At 51.9% G+C, this 26,312-nt stretch overlaps 1 protein-coding gene across 1 annotated transcript; it reads right to left on the bottom strand.

Annotated features, from left to right (window-relative positions):
- Positions 1–768: 768 nt before the first annotated feature.
- ETF1 (eukaryotic translation termination factor 1) lies at positions 769–24,731 on the bottom strand. The gene is made up of 10 exons (XM_084535540.1): positions 24,608–24,731; positions 12,509–12,684; positions 11,550–11,689; positions 7,490–7,628; positions 6,402–6,592; positions 5,742–5,871; positions 4,824–4,979; positions 4,161–4,225; positions 3,045–3,192; positions 769–1,606 (listed from the first exon to the last, which is right to left on the bottom strand). Exons 1-10 carry the CDS (start codon positions 24,691–24,693, stop codon positions 1,524–1,526), a joined length of 1,314 nt encoding a protein of 437 aa, XP_084391666.1. The 5' UTR covers positions 24,694–24,731; the 3' UTR covers positions 769–1,523.
- Positions 24,732–26,312: the final 1,581 nt, after the last annotated feature.

Below are 26,312 nucleotides of genomic sequence, written 5' to 3'. Positions count from 1 at the left end.
AAACGACAGCAAAGCCATCTGCCAGGTTATAAACCAGGGTTACAATTTGTATTGCTCACAATGACAGTAATTTTGGACCTCAAAGAACAGCGTGGCAGAAGGTTAAGACAAGCTCCACCTCCATTCAAGTGAAACAGGATTATTGGAAAAAAATGGACAGGTATGCAACGAGCAACAGTGGCTGCTTTTGACTGATGCACCCGGAGTGATGAGCCAGCAAAGACCAGGACTCCCGGGCACTAAGATGTCAAAGCGCCCATCGGAGAACCCAATAACCCTGAAAAGAAGCAAGACTTGTGTGTTACCTCATGCCAGTGCTAAGTTCATCCTCCGCCTGCAAGACCATCTGAAAAACCCTTAGCCCTTTCTAGTAGGTTGAAACGCATTCTATATAGCGGGCATGACAAAAAACTTTGAGTCTTGATGCAACCAGAAGTTTTGACCCATTAAGGGTGCCTTAGAGTTCAGCATCAGATTTACAGGACAATTGTGAGCCACGACAACAGACTTCCTTAGTGCTGGGAGATGGACATCCCCGTGGGTTGTGCTAACGTTCAACACATTAGTATCAAGGGCTCCAAATGCACCAGTACTAAGGTTTCAGTCAAGGGCTCCACTTACTAATTATTCCTATAAAAAATACCCGCTTCCACTGAAGAACTGTGGGTTCAATCAAATTCACATAATCAAGGAAACCTTACGCAGTCCTAAAGCAAAAAAAAAAAAAAAAAAAAAAAAGACTGAGGAACAAAACAAAATGTACCTTACTTCACTTAAATTGTATGTTTATTTTTGTCAACACTGAAAAAAAACTGAAGGCTGCACTGCTCAAATCCAATTAAACCCAAGACTTCAGCAGCATTTTCATCGCAATCAATGAAGTGCATTTCCTAGTTTGTAAGAGCAGTGCTTCTGCAAATAGATTAAAGCACGTTTGGCTGGTAAGCCTCCCCAAACCATCTGAATTTGCAAGCCACACCTTATAAGCTAGCACTCTAGGTAAGTGCTTTCTCATTCTTTTGAAGAGAATGAATGGCTCCAATTTCGTTACATTTCTTCTTCTGCAGTCTAAGCTGAGAGTGCCATGTAAATGGGTCACATTGCTGCAAAATGCAGCAATTGATTTCTCCAATCAAAGTAAAAAGAAACAAACCAGTAGGATCTTACTTCTATTAATTTTTGAAGGAAGAGGTTTACAGCAGTTAATGCATCATGAAGGTTAAAAAAATCATTTTCATAAAATACAAGAGCAACCAATTTCACCATTGAGTAAAAGTAAAAACTGGGATTCTTTTTAAATTAGTCCAAAGTGGCATATAGGAACTTAGTAGTTTGCTGCTGTACTGACACTATGACAAATCAAAGTGTAGGGTTTTGCTTTTTTAAATCCAATGTTTGTGGATCGAGTTCTGGAAATGTTCCAATTCTAAGGCAGGGATCTGTTGTGTTTTCCACCATGAGTTTGCTCCTTGGGTTGGATGCTGGAGGGGCGAGGCACGTTTTGCCGGACCCAGGTCGACTACCTAGTAGTCATCAAGGTCAAAAAATTCATCGTCTCCTCCTTGGTATTCCATTCCCTGGAAGTCCACTCGGTACCGCAAGATACCTGGCAAAAACAACACACTTCAGCTTCTTCAAAATGCAAAGAGCTAGAGAGGCATTAAGCAGTTTACTGAGCCCTGTCTGCACGTCGAGAGTTTCTTAGCTGAGTTTTCAGAAGCTAACTCTGCATTTTGTGCTCCCAGACGGGCTCCAGCTGATGGCTGGCAACAAACACACACCTATAGTGAACATGCCACATCTGTGTCTCAGCCTGATATAATTTATTGTCTGAATGAAGAAATTCCTACCTGCCCAGCCTAGGCCAGCTTTCTTCCAGCAAAGCTGAGCCTATTCTAGGACGGTATCTCCAAGAAATGCCAGTAACAGGTAATTTGTCCTAATACAACTGCTCAGACCGAAGCCTATCAGTTAAATTCAGCAGGCAGTTGGTATTGAAGCAACTTTTACAGTAAGCTATACTCACTGGCTGTCTTCCTGGACTCTTCCTACCCCACGCACCAAGCCAGGTCTCTGGGGTGCCTTTATCCCTGGAAATGTTTACTTAGGTAAATTCTATTCAAAGTGCAGGGACGGGAGCATGGTAGCAAACACCAAGCCACCATGCAAAGAGCCTGGATCTAGCAGGACGAGAAGGACCTCTGAAATTATAAACCCTGAAAGCTCACAAACACGTTGCTCCATACGCAGCCTGACTATTCAAACTTGTTTCTTCCCAAGTAGCACTCTTTGTCCCCTGGAAATTCCTCTTTACATTTGTCTCTACTTTACATCCATCAGCCTACACACAGCAAGTGGCAGCATTTAGCATATCTGTAATGCATTGTGCTCAAATTGCTAGTCTGGGGAGGAAACATTCTCTGGCAGGTGTTTTTGCTCTACCCTGCTACTGATTTTGCCAGGCTGAAGCCCATTAACTACCTGCACCTCTGCTGAATTAAAGGCTAAACTGGTTGTTGAGTTTAACAGAGGGACCAAATGCTTACAGAACATCTCTGCCTCTCCACAAAGTTGGGCCAATAATACTGTTTTGAAAAGAAGCTTAAGACTGGAGAGCAAAATATAGAGAAGTTCTGAGAGACAAGTAACATATCCCAGTGCTTCAAAAATCCAGCTGCTGTTTGTCATGCACCATTTCTACATAGCAGGGCGTGATCTTCCACAAAACAACATCTGTAGTTAGAGTGAAGCAGTTCACACCTGAAATTCAGCAGCTGGAAATACAGACAGTCCACCCTCTGTGCACTGTGAAGGACAAAAGGATGCAAGGAACACAGTCTGAAAGTAACAGCTGCCTAACATGCAGCATCATCGTGCTGAATGTGGAATTAATTCACCTGAACACCCCTGCTGAACATGATAGTTTCTTACACTAGCATAATGACTAGTAGGAATAGGACTCATCTGCTTTGTCTTGGCACTGGATTATCGCATTAACCATTACAAAAAAAGACAAACCACAACACTTTTCTTCTGCAGTTTACCTCCGATTCCTCCAAATCCTTTCACAAATTGAGATCCTTCCTGTGATTTATCTGTAACAATTTCCAATGTTGCTCCAAATTTCTTGTAGTTGTTTGCGAACCACTCCAGAAGGGGCATGCTTTCTATCAGTTCATGTTCTTGGCCAGTCTTTGTAGATGTTTGAGAGGGGGGAAAAAAGCCACAATGTTAAGCTCATCGCACATTAACTACAGAGAACACTCCTACTACAAGCTGTCCTTGGCTTAAATATCAACAGTATCTTTTCTGTCCTCAGACACCTGCATTAATGCTCCACAGGCTCCAGCAGCCCGACACACTTGCCAGGGTCCAGGCGGTAGACACCGCTGACACAACTGGCAAGTGTGCTGGCACAAGCACAGGACTCCTGGTGCTAAGAAATTAAGTTCTGACAGCCTTGTTTTGGCTTCCATACTACAGAAGCCAATGTGGAAGTCAGAGAGAAAATGTCTGATTTATTCTTCCATTCAACTGTCGCCTCAGGCTGCACTCTTACATTTTCACTGTTTGGCTGATTTACTTTTTACCCTGCAAACAGTCCATAGGTGTTCTTCTAACCAGGCACTGTTTACTCTGGGAAATACTGATCTTTGCAAATATGGAGGCAAAAAGCAGAGTTTTGTAAGTAGAAGGTCAAGTGATTATTGGCATAGAAACACTACATCACTGCAGATAACATTGTAAACCTTCTGTGCACAGAAGGAATTGGCAATTACCCCAAAAGGAGGAAAAGCAGCTGGGAATGGCTGCCCTGGCAGACCTAAGGCAAGACAGAGATGACCATCCCTTTTGCAAGGGACAGATTTAACTCTTTTCATGGATGGATAAAGGTGGTCAAATACACTGTCCTGCTTGTCACCTCAGCTCATTTCCACCACCTCTGAATTGGCAGCATGAAAGATTGGAACAAAACAAGGCCAGAATCCAGGGGTTAGATTGAAGGAGAACAGGAGGAGCCACAGACTACCCTCTCAAAGTCTCCTCTGGGTGCCAGAAAGGTCATCGGGCTCATGTGCTTGTGACAAACTAAGCTCAGACATTAACAGTACTGCACTAGTACACTGAGAATAAATGTACCGGCCCCAAAGCTGAAATACCTCTTTGTCTGTGAAGTGGGACTTATCCTTCTCCTGCTCAGGTGTCAAATACAGGATCTTCTCTTCTGAGAAGAGAGGGAAAAAAAATATTAGGTTGGATGAAGCTATCGGAAGCAGGTTAAAAATAGCAGGAGCCTGAAGACGGAGCCATTACAACACAGAAGGCTTGGTCACTGACACTGCCTTCCGTCCTAGTGCATGCTCTGTGGAAAACTCAACAGGGCACACCAGCAGTGTGCAGTGCCAAAAACACAGAACCACCATACCACAGAAAGAAAAAGCAAAAGGCCTGCCACAGGCTTACTGATTATACACAGCTCATATAAATTTTGTTTCAGGCCATAGGGCTCAAGTCACTTCCTCCTCTACAGCGCACTGGTATCACATTTATACTTACACAAGCAAAAGGCAAACTTGATGCCAGTGTTGTGACATTAGCACCCCTCACTGCAATTCTTCTCCACAGTGGAAGCTTGCTGGCTTCGGACTTATTCCCCAGAGCAGCTGGGAAGCTGCAAGCTATGAACCCGCCTACACAACATCCCCTTGATCAGTTCCTTAAAGATCACCTTGAGGAGTTCCTCCAACACAGCCTATCCAAGGAAGGTGGCTTAGGTGTTAAACCCCTCACAGACCTTTCGGTCCCACAGAAGTGCTACCTACCCTCCGTGCCTTGGCAGTGCAGAACGTATCTCATTATATCCAGGTTTTCATAGACTATCAGTATCTCTACTGCTCCCATTTCCAAAGCTTTTAGTGTATCTTCAACGCCGAAACAGTACTTCCCCGTGTCCTGACTGATTTCATCGAAGTATCGTCCTGTAGCCAGGATACAAAGAAACAGATTGTCACGCACAAAGATCAAGCCACAAAGTTTTAACATGCCTGATGTAAAAGCAAGAAGAGACCAGAAAAGAAGCACATGGTACTGCCGAAGGAAGGCAAGGTATCCGATAGCATGTCGAAGCATGTACTTAGAAGATTCATCACCAGTAAGTCAGCTCTACCAAGCCCTGCCCTGTCAGGAAGCTCGCTCCATTTAGCTTCCTTTAGTTATGAAACGCTCCATGGGACTAACCCACCAGCAGACACTACCTAACTTTGTTCTCTCCAGAGTAAGGTAGCTACTGCTACTCTTGCCCTCCTGTACTTTCAGACCAAAAGCATGCATCTGCTGACAGTCAACCATGGGATTGTTTCGACTGCCATCTTAAAACCAAAATAAGCCTTAATTCTTATCATGCTGAGATAAAAAAAAAAAAAAAAAAAAAAAAAAAGATTTTCCCCCCTCCCACCCCATTGTCACCAGAAGGCCTGAAACTAAGGGTACCTCTGAAGGAAGGATAAACAGGAGATCAGAGGAGCTCAGAAGGGAAAAAAAGCAACAGAGCAAACACTTAAAGTATCATTCAGTCCTGCAGCATTTCAGAAGGTGTTTGGAAAACTGTGCTCTGCCCAACACAGACAGCATTGCAGGGCTGAGCTAGCACACGCAGGCATTATCAGGAGGTCTAAATCAAGACCAGATTATTCAATGAAGCATACTTGGCTCAGGAGAAGGCTAAACATGTAGTCAGATACCTATTAGTTTCTTCTCTTGAATGAATTTCACATTGGAGAGGACCTCAGTTGACAATTCAATTGCTTGATTGAATCCATTTTCTCCTCCGTAGGAAATGTCAACTAGTTTGAGCACTTTGGATTGCAACCGCTAAACAAGAAAGAGACAAAAAGAAAAAGTCTGTGACAGCTCTATTATAACAAAACTACTTCATAATGCCTCTAGAATAAGTACCTGGCAAGAGTCAGGGCATTAGTCTATTTTGTTCACTTTTAAGCAGTGGTTGTTGAGTCAGAGGGACCTCTGAATACTTAATACTGAAGCACAGTTTTCAGGCAGCAGTGCTATAGAGATCAGATTTAGTCGAGCTTAATTCCCATAAGGCTTCTACTTTAGATTTGGGAACACAAAGAACATGAACATCAGTTCCAAACCAGGGAGAACAGATTTCTTTTAGCACTGTTACTAAGAAAAGGAGATCTTACCTCCTTTATTAAGAAATAAAGGCATCTGTAGGGTGTCTTTAGGAAAGAAAGACTTCTTTAGGATACAAAAGATTTTTCATTTTGGTCAAATCACTTAAGACACCAAGGTTACATGTCTCCAGAGATGCAGCTAGTATCACTGTGTTACTACCAACAGCTTAAACATTTGAGCTTTGCTCAGAAAAGGCCACTCACCTGGTCAAACATGTCAGATTGACTTAATTCAGTTTTGAAGTCTGCTGATCCAGCTAAAACGAGACCAGCCACGTTCACCTTGTCACCAGAAATGAACAGTTGCACAGCCGTCTCTGCTACCTTCCTTACATAGTTGTGTCGTTTTTCCATTCTCAAACGAGCAAAACGCAAGGCAGACTGACCTCCTCTACCTTTACAAAACAAGAAAGGGGAGGTAGTAATTTGGAAGTTGTTTAATTTGGGGAAGGTTGTTAGCACATGGTCCCCAGTGGGCCCAGAATAAGTGAACTGAAGGGCAGGTGCAGCCTTCAGAATTAGTTTGCTTCCAGCTGAGCTCAGGCTATTCAGCTGGAACAGCAAGTGAAAGGAGTGTTCATTCACACGAGGATTTTTCTCCACATATCCCAAAGCAGGATTTTTTTTTCTATTTGGACTCACAACTCTATAGAAATTTTGAACATCTGCACACTTTATATCCTGTACCTCCATTAAATGCTATTTCCTTTATCACACTGCCTCCTATACCTTTCTTGCTGATGCAATGCTTCCTGGTGCTCTCTGCTGCAGAAACTTACTGAAGATGTTTATTTCACTTTGTCCCAGCCTAGTCTACAGAGAAGGATGGGAAGCCAGGAGGTAGCTGACAGACAATTCACTCAATTCATTAGTGGCTCACGAGTTCCACTATATTGCGGTGTCCTGTAGAGTTCTGCTTGCTCCATTACACTTCTTTACTTCTTGCAAGGAACACGTTTTGTTTTTCCCAGTTGGATGCAACACCCTGAGAGGCAGGTGTTATTACTACTTCTGCTAGTAATCTTTAGTGAAGACTGCCTCAAAGCCAAGTAAAGGGCCAGATGCACCAAGAAATAAACACAAGAAAACAGCCATGTTACCGTGATTTATTAATTTTGTTAGAAGGCTCCAACTAGAGGCTTTGCTGTCAGACTTCAAGGGCGCACAGAATGGCGTCCAGCTACACACACACAGGCTAAGTTCCCTGCTCCTGCCCTCACATCCCAGCCCACAGTATTTAGCTGCAAATAGTTAGAGATACCAAATAGTTCAGAGATATACAAGTGCATTACCATGCTTCTTTGGAAGATCCACAGTGAATTTGTGCAAGACTTCTCTTGTGTTTCCTTGAAGAGTTCCAAAGAGGGCACCGCTACCATCTATTACAATAAAGCCAAACTTGCTGTCATCAGAGAGCAGCGCTGTAAGAGCCTGGAACAGAAAACAAGAGTTGTCAGCAGTAAGCACCAGTTTATCCAGGACCCTGGTTCAAAAGCCTACCAGGCACATTATACCTCAATGAAGTTCAGTTCCACAGTGATTTTTACAAATAAACTAGACAAAGAATTGCAGATCGAGGAGTCACAGCATCATGCAATGGTTTGGGTTGAAAGGAACCTTAAAGATCACCCAATTCGAGCCTCCTTGCCGTGGGGACCTGGGCACCTCCCACTAGCCCAGGCTGCCCAAAGCCCCGTCCAACCTGGCCTTGAGCACATCCAGGGACAGGGCATCCACAGCTGCTCTGGGCAGCCTGTGCCTCACCATGCTTATATTAAAGAATTTCTTCCTAATATCTAGTCTAAATCTACCTTTTTTTTTAGTTTTAAACCATTACTCCTTGTTGTATCACTACACTCCCTAACAGAGTCCCTCCCCATGTTTTCTGTAGGCCTCCTTAATGTATCAGAAGTTGTTATAAAGTCACCCCGGAGCCTTCTGCAGGCTGAAGAGCCCCAGCTCTCTCTGCCTCTCACAGGAGAGGTGCTCCATCCCTCTGATCACCTTCACGGTCTCCTCTGGACCCATTCTAGCATGTCAGTGTCCTTCCTGTGCTGGGGGCCCCAGAGCTGAAGGCAGGGCTGCCTTTCCCTGCTGGCCACACTGCTTTTGGTGCAGCCCCAAAAGCCAACTGCATTCCAGGCTGCATGTGCACGTTGCCAGCTCCTGTTGAGCTTCTCCTCCACCAACATCCCCAGGTCCTTCTCGTCAGGGCTGCTCTCAGCCCATTCTCTGCCCCACCTCTATTTGTGCTTTGTCAGGACTACCTCTGATAGCTACAAACGGTGCTGCCAGGACCTGAAAGGAAAACAGTGTTCAAGTGTGGGAACTATTTTCACAGCATTACCAGCTCATCACATGTCACATGCAGGTGTAACAGCAAAATCCTAAAGAGTGGCTCTGAAAGCTTTAGGTGAAAGGGATCCCACACCTCCACAAGGCTGCATCACCTCTCCAGTTAGAGAAACTGGAAGAGCAATTCTCCTGGCATTCCAGCCAGGAAAGCTGAACCCACAGAGTTAACTGCTTGGGCTATGTGTCAATCAGCTTTACACAGAGCACCAATACAGCCTGCCTTCCAACCCACCAACCAGCACAAGAACCCTTCTGCTAGAGTCAGAGACGCCAGGAATTCCCAAAGGCAGGACGATGAAATGCCTCCAGAAGATGTTTCAAAGATTCAGCCATACAAAGCAGAATTAAGTAACAGCAGCAGTTAACAGTCACGTGAATAACCAGATATAGAGAAGGCAGCCACAGCATTTGTTGGAAAAATTAAGTTGTCCAGCAAGTTTCTTCTCTTTAAACAAAGGAGCAAAATTCATCCTGTAATCAGTTTGACTGACAACTGAAGGACTGCCTGGTATCAAGGCTTCCAAGTTCCTTCTGTCCAATTCCCTGCTCAGCCCCAGTTCTGGTGGTGTGGGACACCTGTGGGTACTTCACCTTTCCACTCCTTTTTGGAAGGAGCCTGTCAGCTACTGTTCCTTCTTAAAGGCAGCACAGGCTGGTAGGCACATCCAGCACACACACACTGCTCACTTCTACGTGCCCAAAAACCAGCATAGCAGGATTCCTTTTCCTGATGTTATATCCAGGCTAGCAAAAATACGTTAGCAGGACAGAACTTATCAAGTTCCAGATGGTTTCAAGTCACTACTTTAATATGGTAAGAGTGATGGTGATGACTTACTCCACTGGACTCTTAACGGCCTGCACGCATGCCAGGTTGATTACTGTGCTGAATGGCAAGAATAAAAAACAGTCATCTTTATCCAAAATCCACACAACCAAGTCTATGGGTTTCAAGCTTAAAAGGAACAGAGACACTAAGTTTTAATGGAATCTTCTGGCCAAAGTAAATATTCTGTATTAATTCCTCAGCAGTGGGATGAATGAGAGGAGGAAGTGGCATATTACATTGCAATCTATTTAACTGGGACAGAGCCAAGCAAATCGTGTGACTGGAATGAATGCTGCAGCCAAGGTATCAAAATAAGTCATTGTAAATCCTACTCTTCAGAAATACATCAGGGTTCATATCCCTCTTGGGAAGTTACTTCAGTTTCACACAGGCAATAAAATATCTAGAGGAAATCTTATCAGATACTCTTGCCAGACAGCAAATGACTACAGCTCTGATGTTCTTGATTCCCTCTTACTCTTCATAAAGTATCCAATGGTCAGTAATCCCCCAATTTCCCCTTCATTAGTTCTGTCAGCAATTCCACCCTTTGACCTATCAAGCACGAAGAAGGGACTGGTACTTTTATTTCTCTTCCTTCAGCCTGGGCTGAGCTCCCTTTCTCCACCTCAGCCTAACACTGAAGATCATGTCCTTTTTCTGCTCCTTGACAGGTTCTCACAAGGCATCTGCTGGGTACTCAGCCAGACGCCAGTCTCTCAAGTTCCAGCTGGGTGTTGGGAACCCCTAGGTTAAGAGCAGAGCTCGTCAACCACATCAGAACTCCAGTGCTAACATCACTCATTGCTTTTACACCTAGAGTTGATTCTGCAGTGCAGACAATACCACATAAAACAAGCACACGTTCCAGAGGCACAGGAGAGCAAAGGGCCCCTGCAGAAAGGTGCTGGCAGTAATCACGTCATCAGCAGTGTCAGTTACCACAAGTTCCTCTCAAGTTACTGGCTCTGCCTTGCAGAGCAAGGCTGCACACCAGCAGAGTATTTACAGCTGCCTCCCAGGGACAGCCCACTGGGCAGCAGCTACTTTTTTTGTATTGAATCAATGCCCCGAAGCAGGAGCTGCAGCCAAGACTGAATTAATCCCTTTGCTGATAGGGCAGAAGGCAGCCTACCTCCACCCACCCACTGCCAACAACTGCAGGGACAAATGGCTCCCTTGACTTTCCACCTCTGACTCTCTCCTGAATTCCCCTGCTTACCTCCTGGTTTCAGCAACCTATGGACACATGGGCTCAGCAGAACCTTCACGAGTTGTACCTGGTTTTGTTACTTCTGCTAGGTCAAAGACACGTTGGGATTTCACCCTCGGTGGGGAGAGAAGAAGCACAGGGATGTACCTCACACCTGTGCGACAAACAACCCCCTCCTGCCTGTGCTCCTGTCCTTTGAAACTCAGCTAGGGATCAGACCTCCAAAAACCCACCCAACCAAGCAGACCACATCACCAAAGGCCTTGTCAAGCCCGTGTCAGCTGGGTTTGATGACAAAGCATTACGCCTCCGTCCACACACTGCATCATGGACAGGAAATGCAATCAGTCTCCTGGAGACACTGAGACTTTTGCCAATGCAGAGCCAAAGCAGATGCACACACAAACTGATTTCATGAAGTTAAGCCCACTGTGATCCACATCAACATATGCCTCAAACCAGCCATTTCACCAAGGCAAGTAGATGCCGGATGAATATAACCCCATCTCACCCCAGATAGATCAAGTGCATGCCAGTGCTCCATCGAGGGGCTCAGGTAACACATCCGATACCAAGACTGGCAGCACTAATATTATCTTGGCTTTACTTTAAGGCCTGGCTTGGAATAAGATCTATGGGCCTCTAGCGTTAAGAAGAAAAAAACATTGCCTCCAATTACAGGGAAAAGCTCGTGTCCATGGGTAACAAACTGAGCAGCTGCTTGCTGGGCCATAAAGTCAGCTGTACCAGGAGCTGGACAATACGTCAATTCCTTTCACCAAATATCACACATTTTTGAATATTAGCCAGTCACAAGCCAGCCATTCAGGCTGAATTAGAGCCTGCTGTTACGGAGTCTGCGGGCTCAGGCACACCAAGGATTGTTTGAGTGAGTCCAGCAAAGTGCTTTCATTTCCATTACTGCAAGACCGGCAGACAACAGGAAACTTCTTACCTCTGTGTGGAATTTGTTGTCACACAAATACAATGATGTATTGATTGGTTTGAAAGGTTCAAAGTCGATGTTGACCTTCTTCTCTTTTCCTTCTTCTGTCACAATTGTTCCACAGTAAACAACCAGACCATTTGGAGGTACTATAAAGGATACAATGCAATTTTAGATCACTATGAAAGACTGCAAGCCATAACCATCAAAAACTAATCATCCAGCCAGGAGACTTAAGACAGAATTGAATTTGAAGTTCCCAAGTTTTTTACCTTTATTTTCCCCCCTTCATTTCTTCCCAGATCTCCACAGCAGAAAACAAACTCATTTACTGCACCTACACTGAACAGCTCAGGGCAGTGGCAGAAAAGTAACCTTGGATAGCACTGAAGGAAGGACTCCGAGCAGCACTCCAGAAATGTTTACTTGTTTGTTCAACCCAGGAGCTTCCAAACTCCTAGAGCCCTGAGAACAGCTGAACATCCCTGTGAAGCTTTCCTGTTTCTCATACAGCAACATACACACTGACCACCTCAGTGAAGGCCACTTGTCAGCGTAAAGGTAAGAGTGACAAACCCCTTTCCAGTGGTTATTTTAGATGGGCTGGCTCTACTTCCTCCCAGAGCTATGGAGGCTTCATCGCAGCACGCCTACATTTCTGCTGGATGAAAACCCACCGGTTTAACAGAAGGGAATTACAGCAGACCAGCTCTTAAGGCTGGACAGGTTTCAAGGAGTCAGCACTGCTAAGGACCAAGTTATCCCACTTACCAAAGAGCAGGCCCATCCTCCTACTCTAGTCCTGGGGGCCACCCCTACAGTAACCACCCAGAGGCAACATACCTGGAACACCAGACAAAGCAGCACAGGCCAACAGATTTGATTAGCAGAACAGAACACAACACGGGAACGTAAGAGTGCTTCCAAGTAAGGGAAGTCTGCCAGCACCCACACAAGCTAGAAGTTACCTTTGTTATAGAGTTTGAGTCTTTGTTGTACAGACGTGATGGCTCCCAGTACTGAAAGGCGATTCACTCGAGACTTGATGTTGGAGGCAGTGCCAAACTCATCCGCTAACATTTTTGCCACTCGCGAGATCTGGTCTTTGGGGGGAATGATCAACGATATCATGCTGGTACCATTGCTGAGAAGGGAAGAAGAGGGGTTGTGAGCAGCCACCAGTCAAAGCAACATTCAGCATTCACACCACGTTCCAGACCCGTCTCCTCCCTCCTGCCCCACATTCCACCCCACCTCCAGGGATGCTTTGACCCACTGCTATTGGTGTCATTCCCCTTCTGCTGGACAATAATGGGAGAAATACATAAAATAAAGAGTCTCTTCAGAGGATTTGCAGCTCACTACCAAGCAAGTCCTCCAAATGCTGCTTGTTTAACTTGGGATTCTACTTGGGGAGGAAGGAACATAGTTACAGGCTAGGGGCTGCCAGCTGAAAGGCATGTAAGCAGCCCCCAGTTGAGGTTGTTTAAAACAATGCAGCCACATACTTTAAGGACGTTTCAAAGCCCATTGCATTTGTTCTCAGACAGCTGGAGCACCAGCCAGCCCCAGAGTTGTTTTAACACATTGCTCTCCTCAGACTAATACCAAAAACTGAACTGGAAGGGTCATTTTGTTGCAATCTTCTACTTTTCTGCTTTCCTGCTAGCCCTGCTTCACATGAAACTCACTGACTCTGGCAACTGCTTTAAATAAAGCGCTGAAGTACGTGACTGCTAGTTCAGAAGCACCAAGCCCAGGCACAGAGGCAGGAGATAAGACCCCACAAATCACAGAGCTGCCTTAAGCTAAACGAAAGGAGTTTGGTATTAGTTTTTCCTAGGGCTTTGGGAGGAATCCTGCAGAGGTCTTAATCCCCGAGAGCGCCTTGTGGGCCAACTGCATCCAAAGCCCAAATGGAAGCGAGGGAAGTTCTCTCGGCCTTCCAGCAAGTGACTCCCATTTGCTGGGGAAGTATCCCGGATGCCTGAAGTGCTGCTGCATCATCTCAGCGTAGCCCAGACCTCATACTGCACATTTAGTCATGGCATACAAATCGAATGCCTCATCACGCCCTCCAGCCCTCTCAAGGGCAAAAGCTGCAGTCAGGGTTCTGAGTCAGATCACCGACAACCCGCTCGTCAGCCACGAAAGATTTCTGCTCTTACACAAACCTCTCGGCAGCACCTGCCCGCTGCCTCGTCAGGCTGCCACGCGCCAGCAGCCTCCCGAAGCGTTTGGGCTAGGGAGGCAGCAGGGAAGTGCTTTAAAAAGCATCACTTCATTAGCCTCTTTACAGAAGTTACACAGTCCTCTTCCAAAGATCTTCAATTCAGGCCAAGTTGAAACAGATGCTGGGTCAAATATGTCCCTGACCTTCCAGACAACTAATTGGTTTTAATATCCAAGATCCCCACACACGCTAATCGAGACAGTCGTAAAGAGACACTTGCACGCATTATTCCCTGAAGGAGCTCTGAGCCATGCTGACAGCTACGGCAGACTTGCAGGTCACACCAGCCAAGAATACTCCGTGTACCACTCAATTAAAGCAGCGAGCTGCCTCGGTGAATGGCACAGGCCTTAGGGGACGTGTAATGGCCTCCCGGTCCCAGCAGGCTCCTTTGAGCAAGAGGCCGACCAGAATGAAAGCGACTCTTCCCGACTCCTCTGAAAGCAGCACTCGAGGCAAGCTCACACAGCTCGGTTCTTCCTCTGAAAGGAGAGATTCCCCAGCTTCCTGAGATCAGAAAGCTCCGCGGCTCCTGCCCAGCTGCAGGAGCTAAGGAGTAATCCTAGTGATGTGGCATGCAGGAGATGGGACCCTCGTGCCCCTCGTGGCTCTCCTGATAGCATCAGGTCTCCTGCAACACTTCCTCTGTTGGAGTTACCACACTGGGAGAGAGCAGACAGGGAGGTACAGGAGTACTCAGGGGGTATAGCAGGGGGGAACAGCAGCCAGGACCCACTCTCCAGTAACAAAGCACTCGTCAAGGTGCCTAAGTGCAAGCCGCCCCCAAATCCTGGCCCCCGGCCTCGTGCTATGTCCTGCTGCCCCAGAAACCCCGCAGTGACAGGGGCACAGCGCTAGGTGCGGCGCTGTTACCTGGTGTCACACACAGCACCTCATCAGAAGGCAGCCATGGATGTAGCCAGACTGCTGCAAGTCACACCGGGAACTCCACAAAACCCCAAATCCTCCCCCAGGGGCAGCCCCAGCCCACACACCGCTGCTGCTGCCAACCCCCCCACGCGAGCAGCTCGTGGGGCAGCCACTAACTGAAGGAAGAGCACCCGCTGCTCCCTGCCCTGCTCCCTCGGCCTCACAAAGGCACAGCGGGGATCTGCGCACCAAGCGAGAGCACGGCCAGGGAGGCAGAGACCAGGAAGAGGCCAGCTGAAGTGGGTGTGCACGCAGGGGGCCGCAGAACTGCCTCACGCAGCAGGGACCACAGCAACCTACCCCAAACGAGCAGCTTTCCCCTTCCGAAGAGAGCTTCTACCTCAGTGTGACCTTACTGCAGGGTGGTCAGCTCTGAAAACTGCGGCTCTGCCTGCTGTAAGCCCCGCAGTGAGACAACACATAGCAGGGAATCGCTGAGAGAGCTACAGCTCAAAAATGCCTGGGGAAAAAAAAACAAAAGTACTCTGCACAGCAAAACGGTGAGGAGGTTTCCTATCAGGCTTTGCACAATGCCTCAACAAGAACAGAAGGATTTCTGCACATCCTCCTGCACCTCACCTGTGCCTCATCCTCCTGCACAGCTGCTGGATGAGCTGAGCATTTCAGAGCACGTTTCCTCTGGGAATGCCATACAGGAGATCATGGTGCTGGCTGCAGCCTCCAGAAAGGGGCCCTGGCAAGGTGCAGCCCTAAAGGCAAGCGGCTCGGCCCCACATGAAGCACATGGGACGTTTGCCACCTGAAGGGCTGCTGCCAGCCCCAAACCCGCAGCCAGCACGCCGCCAGGCAGAGCTTCATCACAGAATGGTTACAGGGAGCAATTAATTATCCGTCTGGATTAAGGGAAGTGCTCACACTGGCAGCTCAGGATTGAACGTGCAATGAGCTTGCTTCTTCCCCCATCACCCCCGGTGCTCCTGCAGGCAGGGGGGGCCCGAAGCACTCCTGGTTATGGTCGGCGCAGCACGATCCCAGGCTCAGGAGTGCCAAGGCTTTTCAGAGGCACAGGATTTCCAGCACTGCCAAGAGGCTCCCCCAGGTTTCAGCGCCCCCAAGACAAATTACACGAGATCAGCTGGAAGCTAATGCTTTCAGGCTGAACTAAGCCAGGAAGTTTTAAGCTGCTAGAGACAGTTGCTGTCCCTATTCTGGGCTCAGGAGCGCCAGCACAGCAGCCAAATAGCTCCTCCATAACGTAGATATGTGCATCGAGGCGTTTGCTGTGTAACAACCCAGAATCCACATCCGCAGGACAGCACAAGATGTGCCACGCTCACGGGACTGGAGGGCAGAACAATGAGGCACCAAGGGCACCTGCTGTGGGCTGCAGAGACACAGGGAGGGGGTGCACGGAGCGCCAGCCCCTGGGGAGGTAGAAGCACTTCCCTGCTGGGTGCTATGGTTACTGATCACACCGTGCCAGCCCTGCCAGTAATTGGCAATTAGCTCAGATTTAGCGTGGCCTGGAAGCTACCAACATCAGGTATCTTGTCTGATGGCCTGTGCTGGAGATCGAAGCTCTGCCTTTGCTCCTAAACCATCCTAGGGGGACCTCCAACTTGGCTCCTACAACCCACCAGAGCTGTTTGGGGGTAGGAGGGAGGCAAAAGCAAGCAGGCTTTGTTCTCTTGAGACAGCAAGTTCTTGTGAAGTGAGGTTTGTGGAGAGGACAGCCTGTTCTGGTACTGAAACCTCTGTGCTAGTACAGTTTGGATTTCAGATAACTGTACGACAAAACAAATGGCGCTCCCAATCACAGAGAGGCCTAAAAGCAAACGTTAACAGATTATCACAGCGAGGGGCGGTGAGGTGCTGCATCACTTCTAACCTAGTCCCCAGAAAGCGAAGGCTCCTGCAAGCAGGTGCCTGGGCACGCACAAGGCTTGCTCTCACTCTCAGACCCTCCTGCTCTTACCAAGCTCTCCCGGCACCTTCCAGCAGCTGCGGTGCTCCAGGCTAAGAGCAGCACACGCTGGGCTCTGCCCCGGAGGGATCTCACAGGCTTCACCCGGCCGTGCTGCTGTGCCCAGTCCCACGCCACGTTTGGCACCAGGAGCAGTGCTCTCTGCATTTGCGTGTTGTTTTTCAGCCTGGAGAAGCCTCCACAACAGAAGGGAAGAGCACCGAGCAAGCAGCACATCACACTGGAGACAAGCTGCCAGAGACACCCCCCGGATGGCTTCTGCTGCAGCCAAGTCTCCTGCTTCGGGCAGCCACCTTCAGCTGCAGGGCTCCAGGGTCTGCGCTTCCACCAGGTGACAGACAGCTGAGCGGGTCCTTGCACCTTCAGGGACACTACAAGCCGGCTTAGTGGCTTTCCAAGAGCTTCCCCTGTCCCACACAGTCACTGCAGTAGAACGGCCACCTGAAAGGCCACCAGAGCTCCAGAGGCGGCAGGCACCGACCTGGCAGAGGAGGGAGACCCCAGGCAGTGAGGAGCAGTCACAGCCCACCTCCCAGGACACTGGGGAGGCACAGCCCTGACCCCAGAGGCGTGCTGTATAAATAGCAGCTCCCAGCGGGCTTGGCAGGCAGCAGCTGAGCTGTGCTCGTTCCACAGCGAAGCATCTCACACTAACAGCACCCGGGGTGACCCAGAGGTACAGAGGCAAGGCAGGTCACTGCCTCTGACTCAAAATGGGACTATTTTACAGAAATATTTTACAGGTGCTCCCTGAGCACCTTGCTTTCCCAGGAACAAGGGAGCATGAGGCCCACACACGACTGGCAGGAGCGTGAGGCAGCTTTCAGGTAATCTGCTCTTACCCACGTGCTGCAGCCAGGAAGCTTTCTGTAACCGCTGCCACACTGCTTCAAGCACCGTTACCTTGGGAAGGCAAAAATCCTGGCCTCCTCCCGCAGGGCTGCATCTTACCAGGTGCACATCACCCCTACCTACACATCTCAGGCTGCCAAAGCTTTGTGAGGGCCTGAGTGGCTCCCTCGCTGCACGCCCATGGCCAGCTGTGAGATGGCTGCCGGGAATGTGCCCGTAACCCCAGGCAGAGCCTGCCACAGCCAGGCACAGACCTCAGGAGAGCCCCACTTCTGGGCAGCCAGAGCCCAGCAGGCGCGTGGGGCTTCGGCAAGGGCTGCGTCGAGAATGCAGTCCCACACAAGCAGCGTGGAAGGGAAGAGGAGCTGACTGCCTGGGTTTGGTTTCATTTGTTCGTTTTGATCCTGTGTCTGAGCACAGATGTCAAGTGAAATACTAAAAAAAGTACACGGCCTTTGGTGTGGGCAAGTCCAAAAGCGCTGGTTTGGGTTCTCTTACACACCACAGGCCCAGGCACTCCCTGTTCATAAAAGCCTCGCATGTGGCAGCGCTGACCTTGCCAGGAGGAAGTTCCGTGCACAGGCTGGTACAGCTCATCAGGTATGGCTGCACTACGTGAACAGCTCACAGACGTGCCCTTTAAAGACTTTATGTCTTTTAACAAGACAAAGTCCTCTCCAAATAGGAAGTGGCACCAGCTCACTTGAGATGCCCAATCTCGACAGCCGGCTGCAGAGGCAGAAGCACTGACACCTCCTAGAAATCCTGCCAGCCCACGAGCAGAGGATCTCAGCAGTGTAGCAGCGCTCTGGAGGCAACATCACCTGGAAGCTCACCCAGAGCCTGCACTGCCTGAGTTTCACAGGCATTTGACCGGCACAAATGACACGTCTCTGTCTAGCAGCTGCTCGAGAAGCAACAGCTTTGTGATGTCTCCATCAGACAGGTGAAAACCTGCCCCGTTCGTTTCGTGGTCTCAAAGCACGGCACAGAGGGGACAGGCGCTGCACGGGTATGTGACAGAGCCCCCAACACCACGCAGTAGATATCGGGACCTACCATTAGCCCCTATAAGTTTAAAGGAGAGCTGAAAGCCATGCCGTTGGCAGCATGTTTTACCGCACCATTTCAGCAAACACCTCACAGCTCCCACCTCAGAGACATTCTGTGTTTCACCACAGCATGTGCCGCAATTCAGGATAACTTACTACAGCTCCCAAGTGCCCCTCCCTGCTTCCAGCTCATCCAGAGAGGGATATGAAGATCTGGAGGAGATCGGATCCCAAGCACAAGTGTGGGGAGGAGGATGTCCCTGGACCTGGCACCACCTCAGAAGCACAGAACGGGTACAGGACAGGGGGTAAGTGTGGTTACGAGAGAAGGACTGTGGGGCCAGGAGGCCAAGTTGTTCCTTCTTACAGAGTGATGCCCCGGGAGCACTGCAGATGGTTAATTCCCGTGTCTCTGCCCTGCACAAATGGGCATTGCTGAGCTGCACAGCATGAGGCTGTGCATTTACCTCCACCACGGCCCGCTCAGCGCCAAGCTCTCGTGCTGCAGCTCTGTCTCGGAGCCCTAGGCAGGAACCCGTCAGCCAGAGGACACAGCAGTACAGGTGGGGGCACACAAGGCACTGTGCAACCACACACAGCTTCAGCGGGGATGTTACGAATGTCCTGAGAAGACGTTCTGTGCCCTCACCCTACCCCACCGACCTGACGCAGAAATAAGAAGCCCCCAGAAGCCGTGCCAGCCGTGAAGCCCAGCACCCAGCCCAGGGAGGTGAGGCTGCTTCCCGCAGTGCAGCCCTCGCTCCGGCAGCCGGGGAGAGCTCCCCGCGGGGTGGCCGTGCTCCCCCTGCAGCTCCTGGCCTGCCGCCAGTGTCTGCCTCCTGAGCTCGGCAGGCTCTGCTCCCCAGGGACAGAAAGGAGGTGAAGGAAGCTCAGGGTCACGGAGCTCCCCTTCTGCAGGCAGCAGGGAACGTGGCCAGGTGTCACTTGTCCCGAGGTGATGCAGGCAGCAGGTAACCGAGCCCTCGCCCATGGGTCCAGCTCGTGCGGCTGCTCAGGCTCCCAGCTTCCTCCCTTCCTCAGCCGGAGCAGCTCCTGCACCAGCCCAGGCCCCAGCTCTGCGGGACAGGAGCCCCCGACTTCACCCCGTGCTGCTGGAGAGGGACCGCGTGACATCGCCACGCTTCTGACAGCCGTGACTCACGGCGGGCTTGGTTCTGCTCCCCTGCTCTCCCCCCTCCCTCTGCAATTATTAATGCTCCAAGTTTAAAGACTTGTTGCATTATGCTAATGGGCCAGTTGGGTACAGGCTGTACACCCGGGGACTGAAGCAACAAATCCAGATTTGCTCGTTAAGATGTTAATGCCTCACAGCCACATGGGAACAAGGAGCCAACAGCAGGGGGGGGAATCTAGTTGCCACAAAGCCAAAAAAAGGCTGTCCTGTCCTCTTTGGAGGTGCTCATCCCCATTTCCTACCACATCATTTGTCTTCAGCAGGCAGGATCTCATTCATTAGCTCGACGTGAGGGATGACCCGTGCGTGACTCACGCCGCTCAGCACTGACTGACGCCGTTGTGAGGGAGGGCACCCGGCCACCGAGCCACCCAGGGCTACAAAACCCAGACCTGAGCTTGTCTGGCACGTAGCAGCTCTCCGGTCAGGCCATTCCCTGCCACCTGCACGTACTCACACAGCGCTGCCTGATGGCTGCCGTAATTCAGGAGCAGGGGGAGCAGCAGGTGAGGATGCCCAGAAGTGAACAACTTGGTGCAGGTGAGCAGAGGGAGCCAGCAGCCCTCTTCTTCAGAGCCTCGCCCTGAGGGCGGCTGGGCAAAGAAGCACCAGTGCTCGGAAGCACTTCAGCGCAGGTCACCACCTCTTCCCTAAACACCCCATGTTTTGGTGACGGACCATAAAGCCACAGCAGAAAGCTCACTGCCAGTTCAGATACACCCCACAGCCACACCAGTGACACTCCTCTTCTAGTCCTTTCCACACGAATCCTTCGCACACAAGGGGGAAATCCATTTTCCCCTCGGGACTGGCCCAGCCCAGCTGCCAGCAGACATTTAGCCCACTGGGGACACCTGCACGAGGCAGGGGCTCGCTGTGCAGAGCTCCTCAAGGCTCTGGGACTGCAGGCCCTAACAGGATGTACCAGCACTGCAGCCTGCTGAGCACAGCACAGGCTGGGAAGCCAAGCAGCACCTTGCCCAGCACTGCCCCTCACAGCTCACCCAGGTTCAAGGTCTCCATCCTGCACCTCACCCTAAGGGGAAAGCTGCAGCTCTGCAGAACCAGCTTCTGTACCAGGTGTAACACTGCTCCCACACCACACGGATCCCCCTGAGAAGGCAGGGGGGCCTGCTGCCTCCCTCCCTTCCTTCCAAAGGAAGCCAGGAACACCACGAGGCTGCAGAGGATGCCTAACCCCCCCCCAGTCACCCTCTAAGCAATGCACACAGGCACAGCTGCCCCCAGCAGCTGGCACAGCGTTCACAGCTCTGGTGTCACCTCCCAGGGGACCTCTGGAGAGGCCCAGCACATCACCAGCAGGACGGCCCAGGGCTCACCTCGCTCTCCAGAGCCACCAGGACGTCCCAGCAGGTCTCAATCTCACTGACCTGCCCGGGCACCTAAGCGGTGTTGCCCCAGGACAGCCAGAACAGCCCCACCACCGAGCAGGTTCCCATCCCAAGGCAGGGAAGCAGCAGCAGCAGCAGCTCGAGGCCAGTTCCAGAGCTGGGCCCTTCCACCAGGGCCAGCAAGACTCTGGATGGACGGAGGGAAACCCAGCTGCACCCACAGCCTTCTGCAACACGTGCTGGGTAAGTTGGTCTTGGGTAAGCCACAGGTCAGGCTCTCGCCACTCACACAGCCCCAGCGTGTGCTGCATTTTGCAGGAGCTCCCATACATCCTCACACCTGTCTCTACGGGTAGCTTCTTGCCTCGCATTTGGTTTCTCCCATGTAGCAGATGGAAGTTTCAGCTCGACAAAATCCAAACCCCAGTGAGAAACAGCCTGACCTCACTTTGCCACGGCTCCGAGACACCAAGATTTCCCCTTCTCTTCCTATTTCTCCACTCTCCTGCCTTACTGCATTTCCTCCCGTTAAACCTAGCACAAGTCACCCACTCAAGCCCAGTTTTTGAATTTGCTCAGAAGCCTGTGTGTGCCCTGCTCCTTCACCTTCCAAAATACCTGATTTGGAGAGAGGTTTTGATGCTCAATCCCTACCCACTCTATTTGGCTCTGCCTCCAAAGACACCTGTCTGGTTTGCTTCCTCTCCAGACAAGTCTCAGGAGGCGTCTCAAAGGCAGTGAGCTCCTGAAGGTTTTGCCATTATAACTGGGCTCCCACCCTGCACTGGCACCCACTGTGCTCTTTCTCAGGGTCAGAAACTCGCTGTGTGCCCAGCAGAGGGGTTTCTGAACCGTTTTGGAGCAGAGTGCCCTCATCACCAAGGCTCAGAGAAGCTCTCCGAACACTGTTCAGGGTGCCATCTCGGGCCTAAGCCTGCAAGGAGGCCGCTAGCTGTTGCTGGTACTTGATTTTGCCAAGCATTTACAGCTGAGATTAGCAGAAAGGCTGCCCGCAGCCCTGCTAACTAGTCAGAGCTGCAAAGGAACAAAGAGGGATTGTCATTTTCATAGCGACACTGGAAAACTGCACGCAGCAGTAACAGGAAGGCCCTGAGACAGAAGGCAAGAGGGAAAAGAGTGGCTAACGCCACTTCTGCTCGAGCTGCTGCAACATCCAAAGGCAGCAGCACAGCCACGGCCACCCGGGAGCACAGTCCTTGACACAAACCACCCGCATGCTGCTCAGAAAGCGGAGCCCTTCTGCAAGGGAGCTGCTGAGATGCCTGATGAGCACCCAAGCAGTTGGAGCCGTGGGGGATGAACGATAGGGGCAGGCTCCTCGCAAGGAGCTCCTCATCACCAGCCTTTTCCCCTGCTCCACTTCTGTGCTGGCAGCAATTAACCTTTGCGGCCAGGACTCGGGCCCCATTTGCTCTCCCTCACACGTTCTGCAGACGCCAGCTGCTCCCCTGCCCTTATCGCCACATCGCAGAGACCAACTCATTAACTCCACAGCACCAGAGAGCTCGCAGCTCGGCTTGGGAAGAGCTGGGAGGAGACAAGAGATATCTCTGCTTTGGGAACGAGACAGACAGCAGAGTTTGGAGGTTAAGGGTTTGGTTTGGTTTTGGTTTTGTTTGTTTTTTTTAATTGTTTTGCCAGGTTCTTTCAGGCCAGCTACCAATAAGAAGTGCAGCTCTCCTAAGCAGAGCGTGACGAGTAACAGCGGGCGTTCTGGCTAGGATGTTACCTCACAATATAAGAAGCAGCCTCAGCCTCATGGGCCTCCAGCTGCTCAGCTTCTGGTGAAGCTGCAGCTCCAACCTTCTCCCCTAGACCTCTGGCCAATGCTGCCACTTGCCTCAACTGTCTCAGACACGACAAAAGCATTCCCTTGCTCTTGTGCTCCCTTCACATTTTGATAATACCCCACAGATCTTACTGAGGTTTTCCCGAAATGCCAGGGTAACAGCAAAAGCACCCCAAGTGCCACGGATGAATTCAACGCCAAGCTCCGGCCTCCTCCAATTTCCCTTTGATCCACTGCAGGAACAGCCAGCGCCTGAAACTGGGGCACTGCTGCTGGGTCACTATTAGGAGCACATGAGTAAGGGAAGGTGGAGACACCAGGGAGCCCCGGCCCTCCACGCCACCCTATTTACAGGCTTTGCCCCCTAACCCACCCCAGAACAGGTCTTCCTACTCGGCAGGAAGGGGAAGCGACTCTCCCGGCGGCAGGAAAAGCCTGTTTCACGGGCTGGTGCCAGGGAGCCCAGCGCTGCTGAGAGCCGCAGCACCTCTTCCCCTTGCCGGGCCCAAATAACTTCGGCTGGGCCTCCTGGAAGCACACCAGGCGTTCACAGAGAGCCAGTGTAACCCTGCTTAGGGTGAGGACTGCTGGCGTCAGCAGCTGTCGCCAGGTGGGGTTTAGCACCAGCACACACACTGAGCAAAGCAGCAGCAGTGTCACAGCACCTAGGAGATATCGGGACCCAGAACCCCCTACACGCATCTCACTGCACTTGGAGCATCCCCACCGTGAGGCTGAGCTGGGGCAGGGCACACAGCTGGGGAGGAGGGGGGACGTCAGGGCTGCAGCCCCAGGAGGCTGCTCAAAGGGCGCGCCCAGTCCCTGCCAGCCCTCCTGCCTCACCCCTTCCAGGAGCTCTCAGTTTCAGCCCTGACTTCTACAACACTCACCTGCCTGAAGGGATGGACAAAGAGCCACTGCTCCATGCCGACATACCTGTGCTACCATGTTCTGAATTGGGAAGGGCCAAAACGCTAGCTAAACATTTCCCCCCTACACCCCAGCCCCTCTCAGCACTGCTGGCTGTTTCCACGGGCTGCAGCAGATGCCTGGAGCTGCCCGAGCCCTCCCAGCACCGTGGCAGGAGCAGCTCACACCCCCTGTGCTTGCCAGGACCTCCCCAGCAGCACAGGGCACACCGCGTGAAGGCAGAGCTGTGCGGGCAGCTCAGGCAGCCAAAGTCCACTCTGCTGCAGGCGAGGGCAGCCCCGGCTCCACGTTCCCTTATTGTACACCCCAACCTCGCACAGCCACATCCCGAGCCAGATTAAAAAAAATATACACGTTAGGAGAGGCCTGGCTTGGGTTCGTATCCCATTTCCCTCTAATTAAGGGTGGTTTTTAACAAAATGCCGCCCCGTGCCCGCTCTCCAGAGGGGAGCAGCCGCGGGCACCGAGGGCAGTGCGGCCGAGGGGCCGCGTTTCGGTGCGGCCCCCCCCTGAGCGCGGCCCCGGCAGCGCCCCGAGCGGCCCCGCGCCATGTTGGCCGGGACAGGCGGCTCCGGCAGCGGGCCCGGGGCGGGGAAGGAGGGCGAGGAACCGGGCAGGGAGCGGCACAGGGCACGGGGCCTGCCCCGCCGGGCCCGGCCCGGCCGCTGAGGGGATGGGATGGGATGGGGGGGGAGGAGGGGGGGGATGAGGGAGGTGAGAGGGGCCCCGCGCCCCCACCCCGCACCCCCCAACCCCTCCGTGACGCACCCGCGGGCCGCCTCCAGGCTCTTGATGAGCTTCTTGATCTTCCAGATCTCCACGTTGCGGTCGGCAGCGCTGGGATCGTCCGCCATCTTCTCCCTCCTCCTCCTCCTCCTCCTCCTCTGGCGGCCTGAGGCGGCGGCACGCGCGCGGCGGTTACGGCCCGGCCCTCACGGCCCCCCCCCACCCCGCACCAGCCCCCCCTCCCTCCCCTCACACCTCCCTCCCCCCCCTCCCCTCCCCCCCCGCTCACCTCAGGCCCGCTCCTCCCTCCCCCCCCCGGCGGCGCGCGGCTGGCGGCGGCGCTGACGTCGGCCCGCGGCTGCTCGCGCTCCCCCTCGCCGCGCCGCATGTGTTGCAATCGGCTCACGTGGGGGGCGCCCTGACATCACTTCCGGGAGGGGGGGGGAAAGGAGGGGGGAGGGACGCGGCGCGCGCTCGCGGGGCGGGCGGTGATTGGCTGCCCGGCCGCGCGGGGGGTTGTGGGGGGTGTAGTTCGCGGTGCGCTACCCCCCCCCCTCAGTGCCTCCACGGGAGGTATCGCGAGAAGGGGGTGCTTAAAGGGGACGCTTCATTAGCGCCGGGGTAATTAGTGCCGTGTTCATTAGTGCTGGGTTAATTAGCGCCTCGCCGCCCCGCGCACGGGGCTGAGGGGTGGCGGTGAGCGGCGTGCACCGCCCGGCCCCGTGGGGAGCACGGGGTGTCGCGATAGGCGGGGCGTGTCGCGACAGGGAGGGGCGAGAAAGGGGAGGGCAGCCATTGGGGGGGGTCGGGGGCTGTGAGGGCGGTGACGGGGGTGGCGGGGGTGAGAATGAGGATGGTGAAGATGAAGGTGATGAAGAACATGAGGGGGATGATGAAGATGGTGAGGAAGATGATGGTGAGGAAGATGAAGAAGATGAAGGCAGTGGTGATGAGGGTGACAACATGAGGTTAATGGTGGTGGTGAGGAAGATGACGAGGATGAGGATGATGGTGGTGAGGAAGAAGATGGTGATGAAGATCAAGAAGATGATGGTGGTGGTGAAGATGAAGAAGGTGATGATGAAGATGAAGAAGATGAGGGTGGTGCTGATGAGGATGATGATGGTGGTGAGGAAGATGATGGTGATGATGAATAAGATGGTGGTGATGAGGATGATGATGATGGTGATGATGATGAAGACACTCCCCTGCCCTCACCCCGTGGGCCCCAGGCTGCAGCAGGAGCCCAGCACCACCCCAGTTGTCCCAGTTTGTCCCCCCCAGCCCACCCAGCACCCACCCGCAGCTCAGGCCGGGCGCAGCAGCCCCCCTGTGGGGGCCATTTCCAAACCTTTTCCCCCAAAGCCGTTTGTTCTCGGTGCTCAGCTCCTCGCAGCCTGCCCAGGGGAATCCGCACTCCCAGGCACTGCCACAAAGGACAGGGCTGGGGCTGTGCTGGGACAGAACAAAGCCACCAATTCACACAAACACCCCCCCAGCCTGCCCTCCTCACCCCAGCAGCGTTTTGCCTCCCATCTCTCCCCATGGCTGTGCCCGGCCTCTTTGACACCTTCTGTCTGGGCAGAAATGCTCCAGGTTCCCTTTTGCTTCACGCAGAGGTTGCTCACAGCTCTTTAATGTGGCAACAGGAAAAAGCTTCCACAGCCCAGGCCAGTTCTAACAGCCCGGGTCAGTTCTCCATTCATGTTCAAGTGGAAGCTGCCCCTGGGTTTTCTGGCTGAGGAGG

Source organism: Aythya ferina, assembly GCF_964211825.1.
Source record: "Aythya ferina genome assembly, chromosome: 14".
In the NCBI taxonomy this organism is placed as follows: domain Eukaryota; kingdom Metazoa; phylum Chordata; class Aves; order Anseriformes; family Anatidae; genus Aythya; species Aythya ferina.
This window is presented reverse-complemented; position numbering and strand designations above follow the sequence as displayed.